Here is a 17217-nt window from a genome sequence, read left to right as displayed (position 1 = left end):
TGGGTGATGCGAGTGGGTTGATTAAAAAGCCTACTTTCTCATAATCAATAGGATTCTTTTCCATTCTATATGATTCCTTAGAGGTCCCCAGTTGAACTGAACCATAGCTGCCCATAGTGGTAATCTGCTCATTCAGGCCCCTGATATCTGCTCCTGTTTATAGGAGTGTCAATTATAGACCAGTGGACATTATGCTGCCATTGTTTCAAGTGTATTATTACTCATCTGGTAAGATTAAAGAATATAGTCTATAGTCAGAAGACCTGATTTCTTTTTAGTTTACCTTTGTTAATATGCACTAGTTTGTTTTGACTTTTTTTTAAATATTTATTTATTTTTTTTTAGTTCTTGACGGACACAACATCTTTGTTGGTATGTGGTGCTGAGGATCGAACCCGGGCCGCACGCATGCCAGGCGAGCGTGCTACCGCTTGAGCCATATCCCCAGTCCAATATGCACTAGTTTGATCATTTGTCAAATGAGCTGTCTTGGTTTCAAATCTCAAAAGCAGATCTAACACAAGACTTTTGAATACAATTAGTTCATTTAGGAGGCGATCCTAGGAAATGATTAAGAGAGAGAGGGCATGAGAAGGGAAGGGAAGAAAGCCAGATATCAGGCACCTAAATGAGCAGGTTACTACTGTGGGCAGCTGTGGCTAATTTCACCTGAGGACCTCTAAAGGACCATGTAGAATGGAACAGCAGCATCTTGATTAAGTATTAGGCTTTTAAATCTACCCACTCATCAATGCTGGGCATCTTATTGGCATACATTATATAAAAAATATATGTGTGTGTGGTTGGTGGTGGTGGGGTGGACCCCAGAATCTTGTGCATACTTGGCAATCACTTTATCATTAAGCAACAACACAATTCATTTACATTTTAAAATTATATAATAACTAGATATTGAAATGTATATACAAACATACACACATGTATATGCACACAGACATAATACAGCCATGTGCTTAGAGTAACTTAAGAAGGCCACATAAAAGAAGTAGTAAGCCAGGCAATCCCAGTGACTTGGGAGGCTGAGGCAGGAGGATCACAAGTTCAAACCAGCCTCAGCAACTTAGTGAGGCCATAAGCAACTTAGCAAGACCCTGTCTAAAAACAAAAAGGGCTGGGATATGGCTTAGTGGTTAAGTGCTCCTGGTTCAATCCCTGTCACGGGGGGGGGGGGGGGGGAGGAAAATAAGAAAGCAGAAAAGAGGGGCTTGAAATGTAGCTCAGTGCTTGCTTAGCATGCTTAAGGCCCTGGGATTGATCCCCAGTATACACACACACAGTGGGAAAAAATACTGAAGGGCTGATAACAGGGATGAAAAAAAGGGACATTTTTCATGGTGTTTTCCTACTCACAACTGAATTTTGTACGTTTGGCTTCAAAAATAATAATGGAAACATATATGTGAGTTTTTGGAAGCTGCCACCACAGAGAGAAGCTAAACCATGAAATGATACAGACTATATGGAAAAGCAGGTCAAGGTCTCTGAACATGTACCCTACCAAAATCCCAAAGGGATATTCTTCTTGCCTCCTGACAAAGCAATGCTTGCTTGTGCTGCTTGGAGGCAAATTCTACCCAGTGTGATTCCAACAGCATCACACAGTTCACTCTTTAAACCTCTCAATAACCTTGAGTGGAAGAGTACTATTACTGATCTACAGGTGAAGAATTTGAGGTGTAACTAGGGTCACACAGCTTATAAGAGGAGGTAGTAGTATACCACATCACTGAGGCACCTCAGTCAAAATTCTCAACCTCTGAATTCAAGCACTTCTCAAGGACATAATGGTTAAGCATTCCTTTGAGTGGGGAGGGTGTTCTATGTGGCTTCACCACTGAGATGCCCATGAATGAATGAAGCCAACATTTCTACAAAGACCCATGGATAATTGTAGACAATGAGAAGTAGAACATTCTACACCCAGTGCCTTGACACCTTATAAACATATCGCTAACGAATGAAATGGCATTTATTATGCAAAATTCCTTGGTTTTAACTTGCTTGTGAGTGAATCATAAGAGAAGGTCTAGAGCATCCCTTTGTTTCCAACCTTTATAGTTAGAAGTACTTGTTGAACCCTGATGAGAAGTTCATCTGAGTGGCAATTATGAAATCTATCAAATGATTTCTGAGGAGAATCTTGGCATTGAAAAGATTGCTGATATGTGAGATCAGCACCTACAGTCTGCCACTCATGCACCCAGGGATGCAGGGTTGCAGAGCTGTCCCCGTTTGGCACATCAAGGTCCACTCCTGCAGGGAGAAAAGGGTATGAGGATTTGGAGCTTTAAGTCTAGTCAAAAAAGCTGATTCCTTTTGTCTACAAAAGGATAATCCTGGAAACCTCATGGAAGCACAAATTCAAGGACTTCAGTAGAATCATAGGTATACAAATGTTCTTAGACAGAATGAGCCTATTTCATTTAACCAGTATTTATAGTTAGAACAAGCATTAAACTATAACATTTTTCTACTACTACTCTATTATTTTGCATTTGAGTTGTTATTTGGCTTTCATATAGTTCATATATTTTTAGAAACCCATTTATTAGCTGCTAGTTTATATGATTTGAAATAAAATGAGGAAATCCATTGTTTTTATTTTATTATTATTATTAGTGTTGGGGAATGGAATCAGGGACTCATGCATGAGTTTTCATTTTATTTATTGGAATGTGAACTTACTTCTTATTCTCTTAAATTAGCTATTACAAATGTCATTAAATCAAATGCTCTCAGTAATCAAGCCTTCCTGTATAAATCAGGGTTTATCAGAGAAAAAGAACCAAAAGGAAATATGCGTGCGTGTGTGCGCGCGCGTTCATGAGATCATGGGGATGGGGGATATGAGTCTTTTCTCCTAAATCCTCAATTGACTGAATAAAGGCCCACCTACATAAGAGAAGGTGCTTTTAATGATTTGATATCATATCAAATAATATTTGGATATGATCTGAGTGTGTCCCTCAATGGTTCATGTTTAGGAAGCTTGGTCCTCAATTTGGTGGTGTAGAAGTATTGGAATCTTTAAGAGGTGGGGCTTGGTGCAAGGTAATAGGTCACTGCCAGTGCTCCTCTCAGAAGAGCTCAATATAGTTTTCATGGGACCCCAGTTAGTTCTTACAAGAGTGAGTTATTATAAAAGAATGAGCCTGACCCCTGATTCACTCTCTGGGTTCCTATCAGACCATGTAATTGCTCTCAAATGTGCTCCAACATTCTGATGCCATCCTTTCTTAGGCTCTAATCAGAGGCCCAAACAGTGGGACCACCTGATCTTGAACTTCCAGTCTCCAAAACTGTGAGCTAAAAAACCTCTTGCATTTACAAAGTATCCAATTCCAGGTATTTTGTTTTAGCAATGGAAAATGGACTAATACAGACTATAATTTACTTTAAAGTCTACTGATTTAAATGTTAAACCCATCTCAAAAATACTTTACAGAAACATCTAGACTGGTATTAATAAAACATGGTGCACCATAGCCTATATAGGTTGATGCATAAAACTGACTGAATCACTTCCCATCAAGGACAGCATCACTCATTCTAATTCCTGTTTCTACTTCCCAGTGAAAGTCCTCTCTCTTTCTCTACTATGTTTCTCCATCTTTCCACTTTAGATCTACATTGTCCAACACAGTAGTTACTAGCTACATGAGGTCCTTTAATTTTAAATGTTAATTATTACATTAAGTTAAATGAAAAATTCAGTTTTTCAGTTGTATTATCCACATTCAGTTACACAATAGCCACATGTGGCTAGTGGCTACCTTATTCATAAGGCAGAATGGAACATTTCCATCATTCTAGAAAGTCCCATTAGATAGAGATACACTAGATGGTTCTTCATTATATCTTGCTTTCATTATCTAAGCCTCTCCTCTCTTAATCTTCTCATTCTAGGTTTGTGGTTTCTCTTATTATCTGTACAGTCACATAAATCCTCATTTGAGAATTCTTTGAAAAGATAATTTGATGTGTTTTCATACTCTCCATGGAATGCTTGTATATAAGTCAGGATAAGCAATGCAAGCTGGCGAAACAAAACTCCAAAATACCAGTCATTCAATACAACAGAGGTTTATTTCTTGCTCAAGTCATACTTACATCCTCTTTGTAGTCATCCACTCTTCTTCCAGTGCCTAGGAGTTCTCCATTCGATCCACTGCATCTAACCAGACAACTAATGAAAACTGGGGGAAAAAGATCATGTGGGATGTTTGGGGACTAGGCCTGAAAGTGTCTGTATCAATTCTGCTCATATTTCATTGGCCGAACTTGATCATGTAGACCCACGTAACTGCTAGAGATAATGAAAAATATAGTTTTTCTGAGCTTCAAGGAGAAAAATGAAACAGAATATTGAACACATAATGTTCTTTCATAGTATGTAGAAAAATGCATTCTATGTTAATGTATATTATTCTCCAAACAATAAATCACCTATATGTAAAAACCTTAAGGATCACATAGTATACGTTTTACATATAATATGAAATTATTTGGATATGATTTGAATTTGTCCTTCAAGTTTTTATGTATTGAAAGTTCATCCCCACTGTGCAGTATTAGGAGGGTGGAAACAATCTAAGATGTTTAGATATGGGACCTTTGGGAGGTGCTCAGTATTAGATAAAGTCATTAAGGTGGTACCCCTGTGGTTGAATTCTGGTGGCTTTATAAAAAGAAAGAGACCTCAACAGAAACACTTTCACATATGTGCTCTTTGTCTCTTGCCAACTGATGCTGTGTGCTACTTTGGGACCCTGCCAGCAAGAAGGCCAACAGCAGCAGCCAAACCAAAGGAGATATCTAAACTTTGAGCCTCCTCAACCATAGGCCAAAAGAAAACTATTTTCTCTAAAACTTACCCAATCTGTGGTTCTTCGTTATTAGAAATAGATAATAGATTAATATATCACATAAAGAAATTAAAGGGCTGGGGATGTGGCTCAAGTGGTAGCATGCTTGCGTAGCATGCATGAGGCACGGGGTTCTATTCTGACTACCACATAAAAATAAAATAAAGATATTGTGTCCACCTAAAACTAAAAAATAAATATTAAAAAAAGAAATTAAAAATGTCAATTAATGAGTTTCAAGATCATAAAAAGAAGGATAAGAGAAGGCTGGGGTTGGGGCTGGGGATGTGGCTCAACATACAAACAAAGATGTTGTGTCCGCCGAAAACTAAAAAAAAAGAAGGCTGGGGTTGTAGCTCAGTGGTAAAGCACTTGTGTAGCATGTGTGAAGCACTGGGTTCAATCCTCAGTATTGCATATAAATAAATAAAAATAAAGGTCTATCAACAACTGAAAAATACATTTAAATAAAAGAAGGATAAGAGATATAGACTCTGGAATAAGTCTGTGTCCAAATCCTATCACTAGCATTAGCTTGACAACACACTCGTAATGTGATCTTAGGACAGTTGTTTAATTTTATGATCCTTTAAAGGAATGTCATAGGTTTAAATGAAGCAATAATGCTTGCATCAGTATAAGTCCTCAATGGCAGAAAAAGTTACATACACAGATATATATGATATCACAACTCTACTTCCAAAGCATAGGACACAATAGTGATTAAAAGATGAAATATTTTCCCATATCTCTTATGACTTCAATCGCAACCCCTCTAAAATACACATGTTGAAGTCCTAACTCTCAATATCTCAGAATATGACCTTATTTGGAAATAGGGTTATTGCAGATGTAATTAGTTAAAATGAGATCATAATGGAGGAAGGTGGGCCCTTAATCTAACATGATTGGTGCCCTTACACAGAGGAAGAACATTATGTGAACATCAAGGCAGGGGATGTGCTTATAAGCCGAGGGAACACCAAGGATTACCTGAAAACTACCAGCAGATAGGAGAGAGGTATGGAGCAGATTCTTCTTCACAGCCCTCAAAAAGAACCAACCCTGAAGATATCCTGACCTTGCTCTTTAGCTCCCAGAACTGTGACACAATAAATCGTCTTGTTTAAGCCACCTAATCTGTGGTGCTCTGATATGGCAGCCTTAGCAAATTAATACAATATCTAATTTGTTGACTCAGATATACAGGATTTAGTGGTGTGGGGGAGAAAAGTACATGGTAAATGCATTTTAAAATGTAAAATTCTAATTTTAATATATCTCTAAAGCCAACTTTTTCATTCATTAATTTAATTGTTTTTGAGTTTCAAAAATGACAATTTCATGTGGTTCACTATAAGATCACATGATTACTGAGCTGAAACAAGGGTTTCCCTTGCTGTTTGCTTAATAAGGCTATCAGGGACACATATCTTGAACTAGAATTTTTACACAGATCACCAGCTATATGACCTTGGCCAACTCCCTTACTCTTCCAGAACCTTTTTTTCTCCTTTTTAATATAAGGGGGTGAGGATAAACTCCTCCTCCTCCTCATCTCTAGCCAAGACATCATGAGTCTTATAGGAAGCCTTGACAATCTAGCAGATTATGGCTCACAGTCCAGGTAGGCTAAAAGCAGAGATGCTTACAGTAATCAGCTTTGATAATATAAAAAAAAAACTGAAGAAAAATACTAAAAGAGATTTCCCCAGCAAATTAAATATTCAAAGTGAAGAACTCTAAATTATTAAAGTCTGTCACCATTTAGAATGCACATTTTTAACATAAACACATTAGAAATATTTCATTCACTATGTGTTGTTAGTAGAGGGTGTCCTCCATCTAGATTTTCATGGTATTAATGAATCAACGATAGAATGCAAATTGTCATTATTTTGAATTATCTATTTATTATTGAATTATACTTAATTTTAGACTCTCTAAAATGGCCTAATAAATGGCTAATATCATCCTAATAAATGACACTAAATCTGTATCATCTGCTTCCTCTATGCTATTTACTGAAAATAATTATAAAATAGCTATATTGTTTGGGAATTTCATCTCCCCCTGAGATGAAAGCTAACCTGAATGGGGGTGGACCTAAATAAAATATCCTAAAAATGTAATGCATATTTTTTGGTGAGGGTTATTAGTAAAATTTTGATCACACTAAAATCAATAAAATCAACAGTTGTATACCACCTCAGAATCAATTTGATACAATGATTTCATATAGCAACTAAATAAAGTTACATCATTGCTACCCTTAGACCTGGGCAAGAGGACCGTGCCCTTAGCTTCTGTATATTATAAGCCTGTTCTGACTCTCCTCTGGCTACTTATTTGAACAAGGCAAGGAGGCTCCAGGGTCAGAGGACATGCCATCAGAAGCTTACACACTCATATTCCCTTATAGGACACGTTACAGGTATCCACTCCCTGATTCCTGCTTAAAGAAGCTACTTTCCAAGGCCTTCAAAAACCTCTTTCCTGGGCTGGGGCTGTAGCTGAATGGTAGAGTGCTTGCCTAGCACATGTGAGGCACTGGGCTCGATCCTCAGCACCACACAAAAATAAAAAACAAAAGCATGCTGTCCATCTACAACTACAAAAAAAAAAAAAAACAAACAAAAAAACCCTCTTTCCTGGTTCACTGAAGTTCAACCTGAAGTTCACCCTTAGGCCAAGAGAAGGTAGGCATGTAAACAGCTGGGATTTGTGGGTGTGGGGAGCAGGAAAGGCACAGGTATCTTTGCCCCTGTGTGAGGTCCTTCATGGTGCAAGACTGAGCCTGGGGTGAGAAATTAGGGAGTAGACTAGGGAAGGAGTCAGAATGAAATTCCATCCTGGATTTCCAGGATTTTGTGAGAGCATATGGGTCAATGTATGAGAAGAGATCCTTTTTTACTTAGTTTATTATCTTGATTTGTAACTGTTCATATTTAGGCAGATGGTAGGAGGACCTTCATCCCTATTCTTGCTCTGGACCACCAGAGTGTGAAAGAAAGGCTAAGTAATATTATGATTTTATATTCTTGACTGTTGAGTGTCTCCTGTTCTAATGATCAATTTACTAGTGTAAGTCACAAGTTGCACATAAGTGAAATTAATAATTGAATCACCAAAAGAAGTGAACAATAAGGGATTAAAGTTTCTTTTTTTTTTTTTTCTGCCCTGTGGATTTTAGAATATGGTTGCCTTTCTTCAGGAAGCTTTTTGTCATGTTGATGATGGTGTTGTAAAAGCTAATGCTTCCTAAGTGCTGGGCCCTCTTATAAATAATAACACACTGCCAGGCATGTGCCATCACGCCGGTAATTCCAGTAGCTCCGGAGGCTGAGGCAGGAGGATCACAAGTTCAAAGCCAGCCTCAGCAAAATCGAGATGCTATTTAACTCAGTGAGACTGTGTCTCTAAATAAAATACAAAATAGGGCTGGGGATGTTACTCAGTGGTCGAGTGCTCCTGAGTTCAATCCCGGGTACTTCTCCTCCCCTGCAGCCAAACAAAAACAAAAACAAATCAATAACACATATTAACTAATCTAATTTTAAATTAATCCTGCTGTAACAGCCTCATCATTTTACGTATAAGGAAACCTGGACTTCAGTGAAGAAGGTAATTGCAGGTGGCCACAGCCTGGTAGTGGAAGAAGAGATCTGAGCCCAGGCTGTCTGAGTCCACAGCTTCTGCTGGAGGATTCTACAGGATGTCTGGAATATTGTCCATCAGAGAGGTCTGCACAAATAAATGTCTGTTTCCCAAGCAACTAGTTAACAACCTTTCCCTCTCCACCCATGAGCACCTGCAGCACTAAACACATCCTTAGAGGCAGCGTGGATTTTCAAGTAAGGGGTTGAACACAGCAGAATTTGGGGTTGTTTTTTGTGTGGTATTTGTTTTGCTTTTAGGTGCTGGTGGGGAAACAAGCTTACCACAGTGCCTGGCTCTCAACAAATCCTGAGAAAAAAGGAGGGAGGGCAAGTGGAAGGAAGCGAGGGAATGCATTTTGTAACGCAATTTGTGCAAATCCCGAAGGATGAGGCAAGGGAAACACGCGGGAGAAGAGGGAAGCACACCCAGGACTCAGGGCTGCTTACCCAGCCATCTGCCTGTAGTCTCCGCCCGTGGGCTCAGAGGCCGTGGGATCTGCATTCACCACCTCCCGGCTCTAGTTCGACTCTCGGAAGACCTCTGCCCCGCCTTTCCGTGACGTCCTGCCTTCGCCCTCTACGGCGCCCCGCCCCGCCCCGCTCGGCATCTCGCCCCGCCCCACGTAGCCCCGCCCCCTGCAGGAGGCCTGGCCGCGTGTTTACCCGCAGTGCATGGTGGGGCGGTCTCCTCGGGCAACCGAGACCCATCCGCTGCCCAGAGGCGAGGCGAAGAGGGCGGGTGAAGTGGCGGCAACATGCACCGGGCCCCCGCCTCGTCAGCACCCCTGGCGAGCCCCGACTACTACGAGAGGGTGGGCCATCTTCAGCAAGGGCTACGGGACAGGTAGGGCGACCATGGGAGAGGGCGGGGAGTGGGCCCGCGCCTCTGAGGGTCTTATGTATGCCCTGCCCTCTGTTCCTTACCATTTTCCCCTACTTGCGGTTCACCTGGGCCCGGAGTCCGCCTGCGACGCCCCAGAAGCTCCGAGTGGAGCCTGGAGTTCAAAGTTTGCCAGAAATACCTCTTGTGTAAGTGGTGCGCGCGGAGAAAGGTGAGACACCCCTCCCCCTACAGAAACTAAAGCCGGGTCCCCAGTTGAGGATGCGGCTATAAGTGACTCTGGATTTGTCCATAAGTGAGAGTGGGAGTTCTCCTGCCTGTCACTCTCCATCAAGTCTTATGAATTTCTCTAGCCCCCTTCTACATGCCCCCTCCTCACTCTCTCTTCAAATTGTCATCCCACCTTGACAGCTGCACTGCATCAATGATGACAGGTCCAGGAACGCAGGCTGGAGAGAGAGAGAGTGTTTGTCAAACATATGCCCTATTCAAATGCTGGAGACTTTTTTGGGGGGGAAGCTGGGCCTAGCTAGATATCCAGGAAAAAGATGAAATTTCTAGCAGGAGAAGTTCAGCTTTCAGAGGATTCCTATTGCCTTTGATTAAGACATGAAAGATGAGAACCATCGAAAACAGTTACATCTAAGAGTGCATAAAGAGGGAAAATTATGAAGCAATTGACTATTAATAACCAAATGAAAGATAAGTTGTTGGAACTCTTATTTAGCTACTAAATTAATTGGAGTTAGAAATCTCATTAGTTGACAAGAAAGGAAATAGATTTTTGGATCTCTTGATAAACAAAACGTTTAATGAGTATTAAAAGTTATAAAACCATTCTAGTAAACGGGAGAGCTGCGTATGTCATAATTCTAAAATGATAACAGTACAGTAATTACATGTAAGGTAAAGGCAGAAGTGATTTTGAAAATGAATTGCATTCATCTTATGCTGGATTTAATTTTTGTCAGTTATTTTACAGAGCATCTACAACAGGCCTCCTTAATTGTTCTCATTATATTTTATCTTCTTTTGAACATCCAAATTTCTCCCTAACATACTGTCATTTACCTACTCCAGGATCTTCTTCATCTGCAAATCAAAAAAAAAATTGTTCCCTATAGAACCTTCCCTGCCCCAACACATTTTTTGCACCCTCAGCATTCCTATAGCACTCTTCATGGAGGCTTAAGTTCTTGTTGCCTAGACTAAGAATTCTAGGGGCACAGGAACCATATCTAGCTGAATTTTCAGCTCACAGTAGAGGACCTGTGGCGAAGGAGGCCCTTGATAAATATTTGTTGAATTTATGAAAGAAATCCCAAAGTTCAACCAGCTATGTCTAGGAGTTATGAATATCTTAAATAGAACTGAGCAGCCACATATTGTTACTAAATAATGACCATTTTCCAGCCAACCAGGTAGAATGGATCCTATGATATTTCCAAGATGATCTTAAGTGTCTGCATATACCTGATAATTAAAAAACAAGTTAACGTGTTTCAGTACATGTAAAGTGTTTTTTTGACTTTGTGTCTATTCTATTTGAAGGGTGGCTTAGCTATCCCAGATTTTTAGCTATTTGTGTCTTAGCCAAAGATTTGATCTTAAAATGTTACTGATTTAAATGGTTTTCTTTCTGAACTAAGTTAACTGTGAGTTATTTTTGATTCCTATACTAGGAATACATGGCTGTTTATAGTCTTTATGGTACAATAACTGTGAAATGATTGCCCACTTTATGTTTAACACTTATTCCTTTAATTATTAAGCAAGGTGAGGCTGTTGAAATTGAGAAATTCAAGTCAAATTTTATGGCCTATTCACACTTCTGTTTTTGGATTCATGTTTTACTCCTAATTTAGTATATATCTATTGCTGTGTGTATTCATTTTTCATTTGAAGAATCCATTACTAATTCTAATTAATGCACAGTACACACAAAATAGAAGCAAATAACTTTAAATACATAGAAAGCTAAGGTAAAAATGTGGAAATCTGAGTTCTAATCCATGACCAGTTTTGAGATCTTGAGCAGGTCATTTGGCCTTTCTGAACCTTGATTCTTTTCTAGAAATAAGGAGACTTGACTATTAGAGCCACATTTTTTTTTCTACTATAATGGGTTTGAAAGTTTTTTTTTTTTAATTGTAAGCTCTAATTTTGCAAAACAATAATAAAGAATATCATTGTCCATGTCCTATTTGAATGTTTGGGTGTACTTTTTCCTAAAAATCAATCCCATTGACTACAGGGTTCATTGACTCTTAAAATTCTAGTAATTTCAAAGGTTGTAAGCTGGGAAGTAGTCAGATGCTTAAATTTAGAAACTTCTTGAGAGTGGAAGATTAAAAAATAAGACAAAAAACAAATGAACAACAACAACAAAAAAAACCCACCTTTTATTCTTTCTCAGCCCCTTTAGAGGAGGTCATTGAAATGTTACCTGATCTAATAATCATGCTTTTCCCTTGTAACTGCCATGTTTCAAGCCCAACTCATCTTATCTGTATTCTCCCATAGATGGAATTTTATTATCTGAATGTTTTCCTGTGTTTATACACTATTTTCTTTTCATTGTGGTAAAAGTCAATAATTGAATCTAGAAGAGTCTAATGGAGTAACTTGTTATAGTATGTATACTGCCCTGCCCATAAACATGGTAGAAACATAAGACTCTTAGAATTATTGTATATAAAAACATCTTTTTAAAAGGCCCATTAATTAGTTCCAGTTTTTTCTCTGCCAATATTGATTCAAGGTGACATATCATAATAGTCTAGAAATTGACACAGATATTAGTTGAATAAAGTTGAAGACAATGGAGAGTTGTGCTGTTGAAGCAAAAGGATGAAACTCACACATATAAGGACTATCCAGCTGTGTAAAACTTCACAAGATCCAAATGAGGAAGGGGTATAATGGACTAAAAATGAGGACTATTTAAGTATCCCAGGACAGAATTCTGTAGTAGAAACTTAATATGTAGGAATTATAAGGTAATCCAACAATAGGCTTTTCCCTGCCTTTTTACTGGGATAACAATCTACTTTAAGTCTTATATCTAAAACAGATGCGAATGACTTAGCATTCAGAGGTGCTGCAGCATGGATGAGGGGTTTAGAAAATAGGCCAGTGATAAGATTAGCAGCATTTTTGCCTAAAGTAGAGGACCAAGAGGTGTTTGATTTTGTTTTTTTAGTATGTGAAATGTTCTGATAGAGAGTGTGACCAGTAGGTATCTGTATCTACTTGAATAAAGGACAGGAAAAAAGAAGTTTTGCTTTCATTATTAAAAAGAACTTGCTGCTTGGGAGGTGATGGATTTCCAAAAATTGTGATCTTTTTTCACTAGATACCATGATTAATCTTTTAAATTACTTTAAAGTAAATTCAAGATTACAGAAAAGTTGGAAATGTGGGACAAAGACTTCTAATATTCCCCTTACCCAGATTCTTCAACTACTGTTTTATTACATTTTCATTTTCTCTATCTGCCTATCTAAAATCATTAGTCTTTTAAAAACCATTTGACAGATAGGATGCCCCATTACTCCTAAAATCTCTAGTGTGTATTTCCATAAAACAATGACACTTTCGTATATAATCACCATACAACCTTCCCAGTCAGGATTCATCCTTGATCTACCAGTCTATAGATTACCAGCAGAATTTTACCAGTAGTCCTAACAATGTATGTTAGGACTACTGGATTACATTTTGTTTACCATGTCTCTTTAGCCGTTTCCAATCTGAAATGATTCCTCAGTTTTTCCCTTTTTCATGTTTTTGATAATTTCAAAGAGTTCAATATTTGCTCTAGAAAGTGACTCTCAAGCTGGATCCATCTGATGCCTCGTGAGCATACCACAGTCATTCATTTTTGTCAAGAGTACCACAGAAATAAAGCATTGCATTGGTGGCACGGGGTCATAGATGCACTTAGAAGTCTTTCTGGCCTACTAATTTAATGACAAATTGCCCATACTACCCAATGATTCATTCTTTTTACAGTTGTTCCTTTTAGTTATACATGACAGTTCATTCCTCATGATCAAAGTACTCAACTGATTTTATGAACTCTTTGAAGGGAGAAAAGTGATTAATAAAAATTTCTAATGTTGAATTTGTCTTAATAGCCTTTAGTTAAGGTTGAACCTGCCAAAACCCACCAGCCTCATGGTTTTGGCTACTATTGCCACCTTTGCTACCCAGTTTCTCTAGCTTCTTCCCCAGGCTTCCTCCTCTAGTTCACTGCCAGCACTTACCTGACCATCACAGATTAAGTCTATTAATAGGAGCTGACAAGCTGGGCATGGTGGTGCATGCCTGTAATCCCAGCAGCTCAGGAGGCTGAGGCAGGAGGATTGCAAGTTCAAAGCCAGCTTCAGCAAAAGCAAGGCGCTAAGCAACATCTGTAAGACTCTGTCTCTAAATAAAATGCAAAATAGGGCTGGGGATGCTCAATGGTTGAATGCCCCTGAGTTCAATCCCCAGTACCCGCCCCCCAAAAAATAGCTGACAAGTAATGGTGACATTACAAAGTTATAAAAAGACATTTCCTGAAATTTGAAGTGATAAATGTTAAGCAGCTTGCTCTTCATCAAATGTGAAGCCAGATTTGCTTTTCAGAATCCTCTTCTGAACTCAGCCATTTGGCTATGCCCCAGCTTTGCTGATTGGGAGCAGAGGAAGCTGCCAATCTTCAGTCCAAAGTGGATTTGGAGAAGAATCGTTGTCCAGGCCTATGTTCAAATGCTGCTGACTCAGAGAAAACTGGCCATATTTTACCGATTTATCTTCTTTGTAATTTATCCTTCCCCTGATATGTCACCTGCCTTGGGACAGGGTCTTTGGCTAGCCATGTTAATCTTCAGACTTAAAATAGTACCTGACTTAGCACAGGCATTCAAGAAATGCTTGCCAAATTAATGAACTTGCTTCCCAGCCTTTTTTCAGGATATACTTTCCCCCTGATTTCGAAAATCTTTTTGCTTCATATTTGTGTCTTTTGTTTTTTAGACTTCCCTGGTGAGTGGTAAATATTTTTGTGTCTTTGTATTTCAAACACATTTGGCATTTTCTTCTTAGAAATACCAAGAGAAGTAGTCTCTCAAAGTGATATGATTTTGAAGAAGATCATGGTCTAAATTTATCAGTTTATTACTTATCAATGTAATGATTTATGCAATGTTTTCTTTTTGTATAATAGTGAAAAGAAGAGGTTGGACCTGGAAAAGAAACTTTGTGAATATAATCAGTCTGATATATGCAGGTAAGAGATAATAGTGCTGATATTTTTTGAGCCAATTTACATATGATGCCATGACATCATATGTAAATATGTTTAAATTTTAAATCAAAATTTAAACCCTAATATGTCATAAATTCTGTATTTGTAATGATTTGAAGTGAATACTGCAATTTAATATAATCACTATCAAAAATTATTTTAATCATTTGGTATTTGTGTTATTTCAAGACTGTTTTGCATAAGTATTTTAATGTGATATACAGTATATAGTCTTATCTTTTTGATCACAGTTTAAACATATTGAGCTCCTATAATGGTTAAGGCATATAACTATAATAGCCAAATTTTGAAGAAAACTGCAATAGGCAGGATTACCTAGTATCTCGTTTGTTTATGGATATATGAGAATTACTATTAAAAGTATTATAAGCAGTGGGAAATATATATGTATGTGTGTATATATATATGCATATACATATAATATATGTTAAGAATAGATTTTTAATGTTTAATTTTATTAAACTTCATCCTTAAGCCAAATGGATAGCGTTATCTCCTATATAATTCATATGAAGAGTTTCTGACTATAATAGCATTAAACTTGTGATTTATCCATGCCACACTAAGAGTGAAAAATGAAAAGATCTCATCTAAAAAAGGGGTCTAAGAATTCTTTAAAACCAAATCACCATTAAGTCCATTTATTTTCTTATCTTCAAAATTATTCTTTGGTTTTAAAATTTAGTATTTCTAAGGTTTCCAGTCAAGGTAGACATCCTTGACTGGAAGAGATGACCATTCTCTCTGGAAAAGAGACCATAGGCTTGTCTTGTCTCTGGAAGAAATAGCATTGAGAATGTCATGGCATCAAGAGTGGACCCAAGTCTGAAGAGATCTGTGCAGTGCCATTTTTCTCACTGATGATTACAGGGGCAGACAGAAGACAGAATACAGTCTGTTCTTGGGCAGCTTCTTGGTATGGTAGTATAGGAAAGTGAGTGTGAGAGAAGTATGTGGATAGCTGAGGCTAATGCTATTAGGTTGCTGCAGCTGAGGGATTCTCTGTTGTCCCTCCATATTTCATTTTCATCATCTCTTTTCCCCCTTCCCCAAAATTCTGCACTAACTGAAACTTCAATATCTTAAGCACTATACGATTTTTTGTAGTATAGTGTAAGCAGCAGGCTCTATTGGCAAGTGCTTTAGTTAAGTTTGAGACTCTCCACTTCTTAGTCAAGTGACCTTGAGAGATTATTTCAATATTCTGTGACTACATCTGTCAAATGGGAATAGTGATACTTATGAGCACTCAATGAGTTAATATGTAAAGAGCCTTAAAACACTGACCCAGAGGTAGAGTTAATAATTTTATTTTTATTGTATTTTTGTTAATATCCTCATTATTTTTCCTATTTATTGCTTTTGTGCTTTTCAACATGCTGTTGCCTCTGCTTGGAATGTTTTCCTCTACATCTCTTCATTCTTGCTTTTCCTCAGTTTGGGTTTACTTTTATTCATCTTTCAGGTCTTAGCTGAAAACTTATTTACACTGGGAAGGCCTCCCTGCCCTTTCAACTAGGTCAGATTGCTTGGTCTAGCAAAATTTCTTTAGTTTGCCTCGTAGCATTTATCACACTGTTTTTTCTTATTGACTGTAGCTGCATCTATGAATGATTACATGGATGGATGGATGAGTTACTTATTTAATCAGTTTTGAAGAGTATTGGGTGGCAGAAGGCATGGTTACTATTGTACTTACTCCAGGTAGACACCACCAGGTAGACACCACCAGGTAGACACCACCAGGATACCACCACCAGCTTACTAATATGCTTGAGTATGAAAGACAGTATGTTAGGTTCTGCCTCTATTACTGTCAAAAATATAGCAGCAATAAAAATAAACTTTTTATTCAGTAAGAAAAATGGAGACAGCCAACCATAGCCAGAGCACAGCATTATTAGCACAATAATTTCTTGAAAATTGTTGGTTTAGGGTTAAAGGTTTAAGGTCTATGATTAATTAATTTTGGAAACCTTTCCCCCATCTTTGCAAATTGGTGTTTTGAGAATGAATATGTTTGTGACTTTTTAAACTATTTTTGCTTGATGAAAAAGTATTGAATAGTTTTTTGAGGCAACAACATAAATGCTGCACAACCGGTGCTCTTTTATAATTTAAATATTTGTGAAGCATTAAGAATCAGAATTAGCAGTGTCAGTACCATGGAGAGTAAGCTGTGGGGTTTTTTTTTTCCACATAGTCCATATATTATTAGAGAATACTTTAATAATATTGTTGTAATGTCTAAAAATGTTTTTATGTAATCTAAATGAAGCTTTTCTGGTATTTAAAAATTTCTGCATTTTTTTGGATTATGGTTTATCATTTGATTCTGTTTCCATGTGAGCAAATAGTTTTAACATTGTTTTATAAAGATATCTGTAGGTTGTGTATCTTAAAATGGTCATGTAGATACCACTGTTGAAATCACATTTAATTTTGAGAAATAAATCCATATAAATTTTTATAATAAACACTATTATCATGTGTTCTTATATACATTTCTCAGGAGAG

General features: G+C 37.7%; 1 protein-coding gene and 1 long non-coding RNA gene across 5 annotated transcripts in view; one reads left to right on the top strand and one right to left on the bottom strand.

Moving 5' to 3' along the window:
- Positions 1-4088: 4088 nt before the first annotated feature.
- Positions 4089-9119, bottom strand: LOC144378038 (uncharacterized). Its single transcript, XR_013439508.1, has 2 exons — positions 8993-9119; positions 4089-8387 (listed from the first exon to the last, which is right to left on the bottom strand). It is a non-coding gene; the product is annotated as an uncharacterized LOC144378038 (long non-coding RNA).
- Positions 9120-9175: 56 nt separating this feature from the next.
- Kiz (kizuna centrosomal protein) overlaps positions 9176-17217 on the top strand; it is a 123044-nt gene continuing 115002 nt past the window's right edge. For 2 of the 4 annotated variants that reach the window (XM_040274459.2, XM_021732736.3), the window contains exons 1-2: positions 9400-9597; positions 14599-14661. In XM_040274459.2, coding sequence (XP_040130393.2) covers positions 9401-9597; positions 14599-14661 — 260 coding nt within the window. In that variant the 5' untranslated portion in view covers position 9400. The other 2 variants (XM_005334611.5, XM_013362539.4) reach the window with 2 other exon arrangements.

This window comes from Ictidomys tridecemlineatus, chromosome 5 (assembly GCF_052094955.1).
Source record: "Ictidomys tridecemlineatus isolate mIctTri1 chromosome 5, mIctTri1.hap1, whole genome shotgun sequence".
Lineage (NCBI taxonomy): Eukaryota > Metazoa > Chordata > Mammalia > Rodentia > Sciuridae > Ictidomys > Ictidomys tridecemlineatus.
The sequence above is the reverse complement of the archived record's forward strand: the minus strand, read 5'-3'. Positions and strand labels throughout refer to the sequence as shown.